Below are 5,759 nucleotides of genomic sequence, written 5' to 3' on the forward strand. Positions count from 1 at the left end.
GTTGTGGGCAGTTGGCGAGTGTCAGCAGACCCTGCGCCCCAGCTGCTCCTAGCGCTGATTTTTAATGATGGGCAGATGAAAGTGTCATCAGTAAATAATCTGTTATTATTCTGGTTCACCAGAAAATTTTACATTGAAATTTTCATCAGTATTTTAAATTTCAATCCAACATGGGTAATTATGGAGTGAAACCACTTATGGGTTCTAAATAATATTTGCATTTATTTTTCTTTAAAAAGTAATGTAAACTTTCTGTAATTTTTATTTTCACTAGTTGTTTTCTTGTTTTTTGTTTTTTGTTTTTGAGACAGGGTTTCTCTGTGTAGCCTTGGCTGTCCTGAAACTCACTTTGTAGACCATGCTGGCCTCGAACTCCGAAATCCGTTTGCCTCTGCCTCCCGAGTGCTGGGATTAAAGGCGTGCGCCACCACTGCCCACTAGTTGTTTTTTAAAATGGGGCATAGAGATCAATACTTAAAAATATTAAGCTAATTTTAAGCTCCACCTATTTATTTTTGTGTTTGGAGTGGATCTGTGCTTGTGTAGGATGCAGCATGTGCAATGGCTAGCGTGTGGATGGCCGAGGACTCCCTTCCACCACATGCATCCCGGGGACCAAACTCAGGCTGTCAGGCTTGTTGGCAATGGTTTCATCCACCGTGCTATCTTAGCGGCCTCATAACCTAATTCTTAACAGTTAAATCATACTTAATGAATTTTATACCAATTAACTTAAGGAAGCAAATACATTATTTAGAATCTGACCAATAGGTGTCATGAAGTATCTTAAGGTAAAAGTAACAAAAAAAAAAATCTCTTTTTTTTTTTTGGTGTAATGACAATTAGCATGCTATTTTCATCTGTAAATACCATGATTTTAGCATGTGGGCCACATTTCTGTATACATACTTGTGTGTGTGTGTGCCCTCACCGGGCATGTACTGAAGCCTGAAGGTGACATCAGGAGATTGTCCTCAGTCAGCCTCCACATCATTTCCTGAGACAGGATATCTCAATGAGCCTGGGGGTCACTGTTTCAGCCAGACTGTCTGCTCAGCATCTCAGGGATGCATCTGTCTGTTCCTGCCCCTCAGTGCTGGGCTTACAAATATGCACACGCACTCTCAGCTCTCTCACACAGAATTCTAGGATCCAGGTTGTTGTTTTTAATGCTTGCTGGGCAGCACTTTGCCTATGGAACCACCTACCTAGCCCCTGTATAAATGGATTTTTACGACTGTGGGAAATGACTTAATTCTCTGTGTTATGTAAAAAATAGTATTTTTTTGAAAATTCATAAAAATGCCTGAATTGTCATTGTTGATTTTTCCCATTTGTGATTCTGGATATTCAGCTATTTGACAACAAACACACACTACTTGCATGTACAAAACACACTGCATGTAAATAGATCACTTGCATGTATAAAACATGCTATACATAAACATGTGCAATTTTTGCAGTTTTCTAATTTCTATCTTTAAAAGTACACTCTTTTTGTCTAAAATTCTTACTTTTCCCTCGAGAGCACAGACACAATAATAACCCAGCCCTAAAAATGTTGTCTTTTAGATCTTAGCACACCTCATGATGACTACGTGAGATCTGAGGGAGAGAGTGAACCTCCCTTGTAAGTCAGGAGGGACTCTGCTCTACCCTGGACCTTGGGTGCTAGGATCAAGGGAGATGTGAGAATTCTATTTCTTCAGAGTACTCCAGAACAGAAGTCATGCTTGCAGAAGAAATCCTGACCAGGCCCAAAACCCCTCAGTCAACAAGCCTGAGACGGAAGCCTGTCTTACTCTCAGTTCAAATGATCTTAAAAAGAAAACTCTCTGCCCACTATAGCTGCAGAATGAGTGAGTTCTGCTTCTTACAGCAGGGCAAAGCTAAGTCAGGGCTGCTCTAGGGAATGGCAAATTGAGTTTACACATGAGGGTGGCTGGTCATTTAGATGGTCCTGTGCTTTCCACAGTCTATGGATGTCACTGTTTACGTGGCCTGTCTAAAGGTTAGCATTTGAATAATCAGGTGGCTGCTAATGGATGTGGCAAATTGTGCTTTTCTAAGATGGCCAAGATAACACCTTCAGTTCACAAAACCTGACTTTACTGCTCTCCCACCAAGAGGCAGACTTATCCATTCCCTTCTCTTTCCTTAACTGGCCTTATGACTTGCCTGGAACTAATGGAATGCAGTGGACATACAGCCAAGCGACTTCCAAAGCTGACTGGAAAAGGCCAAGTAGCTTTTCCTGGGCTCTGAGGGAAGAGGTTTGGTGACTCACAATGAAGAGGTAGCTCTGTGGGCAGCCCAGCTGAGAGTACCACATCCGAGTCACAGCAACCAAGACACAAAATATGTTGGAGAGACAATGCTGAATCTTTCAGGGCATCCTGATCACCAGGGAGATAATACTGAGTGACCGTGGCCAACCTCATGGAAAGCAGACTCGTCCAAATGACGCTCCACTCTATTCCAATCTACGGAACCTATAAGATGTAAGAAACTTGTCTCTGCTCTTCATCACTAAACTTAGGGGTGGCTTGCTGCATGGGACAGCGGCTGCAGCTGTGTGTTAATTAGAAGCCACGGAAGGAAGAAGAACACCGAAAGCCCACAGCGGACGACAGAGGAACTGGAACAAATGAACTTCTTGAAGAGAGACCAGTTGCATGGCAACTATGGGTTAACTTTTTCTGAGACCCAGTTGAACTCTACTGTGTTGCTATTACTGTACATGACACAGAAGTGTGCGGGTGTTCAGAGAGAAAGAGAGAGAGACAGAGACAGAGAGAGACAGAGACAGAGAGACACAGAGAGATGCTCAGATGGATAGGAGGAGGATGAGTATGCAGGTTTTGGGAGAAAAAAAATGCCACTCTGAGATTCTTGCCTTGTCTGCAGGTGTCAACCTGGCCCAGGGCTTGTCTGCTCGGCGGTCATAGTCTGGGGAATCTGTCACTTCTACATACTCATTGAACCGCAGGATCCTTCGGGCTTGTAGCTCTGCCACGGTAGGTCTCAGGCTGAGCTGCAGGAAGGCAGGGGGAAGACAGAGATGAGTTACACGTTTTTACAGCCTCTAGGTGGCAAGTTTTCTGTCTGGAACACTTCAAAGTTAAGGTCACTTTCAGGTATTAAAAGAGAGGCAACAGCATCTTGGGAATTCATAATGAGACCTAGAAAGCAGCATGCCCTCATTTCCAGACTAGAAAAGCATCCGTGCTAGCTAGCTAGGTCAGCTTTTGGTAACTGTCCCTACAACACGTCTGGTGCTGAGACTAAGGCTTGCCCATCATCTCTGACAGACACAGCAATCCATAGTGACAAAGTCCCACCAGTAACACAGCTCTAGGGTCACTGTGGTGACATTTGACACATTAAGACAAAAGCTATGGCCCTCCCAGAAAATGCAAATGAATCTCTGCTAGCAGCACATGGAGAAATAGTGTTTTCTCTGTAGCAGTGGCCCAGAGAAAGGCTCAGCTGCAGCAAGGTCTTCCTGGGAAGATGGGCAGATGAGGGAGGCTTCCTGGAGAAGAGTCCTTTCTGCAGCCTTTCTGACTCGTCTGCTCCTGGGGCCTGCTTCTTGAGTCCTCTGCACTATTCAAGTGTATCGTTCGATGTGACCTAGCCCGCCCCGACGTGCCTTTGCTTCTCTTGCTTTCCCCTTTCACAAGCACCAAGAATAAGACTGGAAAAATTCTGACACTTGAAAGGGACCCAGACCTGCCTTGGGATAATTTTGCTGTGAACTCTCTAGCCAGTGATCAACCATGTGAGTAAGGATACACATTCAATTATGGCCTCCCCCTGCCCTTCTCCAGGCATGGATGGCACAGCTGAGAAAGCTCCCTTAGGAGGGTTTATAGTGGAATGTAAACTCTGATAGTGCTTAAGTTCTCCAAAGGCTATGCTTTTTAGCACAGGGGGAAAAGTTCCCTGGTCCTGGGGTCAGGTTTGTATCTCTGTAAAGAAGTGGGGAAGACTGCCTGGGTTCCAGCGATAAGCCACTTGTTGATTTTGGTAACACTGTGGTCAAATTCACTTAATAAATTACTCACCCAGGTCTGCTACAGGACAGTGACAAATTGTTAATAGTCACAAAATACTTATTTAGTATTTCCAAGGCTTAATGGAAAGTGTGAGCACTTGAAAATCCAATTAAAGACATGAAAATATAAGAAAATGTTAACGTTGGCTCCCTAGATGGAAGATTTGTGTGTGGCACTTTCTTTTTCTGTCCCCTTTTGTATCTAAACTTTTTTCACTTAAAATGCACATATTCACGAAAATGCAATGTACAAACTTCGTTAGTTTTTTCAAAACGAACATAGCATGCAAATAGGACATAAGTGATTTGAATGACTTGAATCATACGGTGGAGTACTAGGAGCAATCATCCCTGAACGTCCCACTCACGAGTTCAGAGTGGGTTTGCATCTAATAAAAATAGACTGTGACCCAGAACACGCATGCTCATTAGCAGTCATGACAACATCACCTTCCGGCTGAGCCTCCGCTTGAGCTCCATTTTTGCCTCTTGCTCCTCTTCTTCGTTCTTTTCTGTTAATTAGGGGAGGCATAAAGGACAGTTACCAGAGACAATCATATAATCAGAAAAGTCTACCAGGAACAATTTTCAGGTCTGGCATATGCTGATCAAGCATGCTGTCACCTTAGAAATGTATCCAAAGGCTCTTCAGGGGCACCCAATATGCATGTTATATATGTGCATATATGTAACAGTACCTTCCTTCTTAACGGAGCTGGTAAACTTCCTTCACTGATTTTAAACAAGGTTTCTTGTTCTATGTCCATCCTATTGCTGACCACCTCAGGGTTTTAGAAATACAATCTATCAGAATTCAGATAAAAATTTACTTCTGGATCTGCCCTTCATGGGAAAAATCCAGGACACACTAAAAAGAACAAATTAGAACCATCCAGTGCACGTCCGAGCTGCTGACTTCCATTCAAACCCAACCAAAATATTTGGTTTGTCTTCCTATGTTTCCATAGAAGCAAAATGTAAGCATTCCTTGGGACTTGGCTTTCAAGCCAACGTTCTGAATGGGGTTATGTTGTACTGTGGGTGGGAATTAGTTATTTTCTTGTGACTAACTTTCCAAAGTCGTCTTTTTCTCTAGTGCTTCATCATGTAGTGCAATTCCATGCAGTCCAAACAGACAGGATTGCAAAAGGAAAGTTAAGAATTTTAAAAGAAATAAACAGTGTTCAGGATTTAAGGTGTGCATATTTGAAGAGCTTCTGTATCTCATCTGTGTTAAGTAAGCAATGGTTTCTCACTTCATGGTAAAATACATGCCAAGGCTTAGATTCTAGGGATTCTAATGAAGAAAGACTGCACTCTAGAAGGGATCAACTAAGAGCTTCAGGAAAATTCTCTTTTATGCCAAGGCTTTATTTAACATATCTATAAGTGTGTGTGTGTGTGTGTGTGTGTGGTGTATGTGGTGTGTGTGTGGTGTATGTGGTGTGTGTGTATAGGTCAGAGGACCTTGAATGTCATCATTTGCTGCTATCTACCTTGGTTTTTAAGACAGTCTTTCTCAGAGAACCGAGGCTTACTGACTAGGCTGGGGTGTTTGGGCAGAGACCCCCAGAATCCATTTGTCTCTGCCTCACCAGCGTTGAGATGATAAACACATCCCACTATGTAACCCAGCTTTTTCTTTTCTTTTCTTTTCTTTTCTTTTCTTTTCTTTTCTTTTCTTTTCTTTTCTTTTCTTTTC

The 5,759-nt window shown here is 42.8% G+C and overlaps 1 protein-coding gene across 9 annotated transcripts in view; it reads right to left on the bottom strand.

Moving 5' to 3' along the window:
• Phactr2 (phosphatase and actin regulator 2) overlaps positions 1-5,759 on the bottom strand; it is a 259,681-nt gene that overhangs the window by 16,689 nt on the left and 237,233 nt on the right. For all 9 annotated transcript variants that reach the window (XM_029482385.1, XM_029482382.1, XM_029482383.1 and 6 more), the window contains 2 exons: positions 4,508-4,569; positions 2,897-3,034 (listed from right to left, as the gene is read on the bottom strand). In XM_029482385.1, coding sequence (XP_029338245.1) covers positions 2,897-3,034; positions 4,508-4,569 — 200 coding nt within the window. The remainder of the gene's footprint in view (positions 1-2,896; positions 3,035-4,507; positions 4,570-5,759) is intronic.

This window comes from Mus caroli, chromosome 10 (assembly GCF_900094665.2).
Source record: "Mus caroli chromosome 10, CAROLI_EIJ_v1.1, whole genome shotgun sequence".
Lineage (NCBI taxonomy): Eukaryota > Metazoa > Chordata > Mammalia > Rodentia > Muridae > Mus > Mus caroli.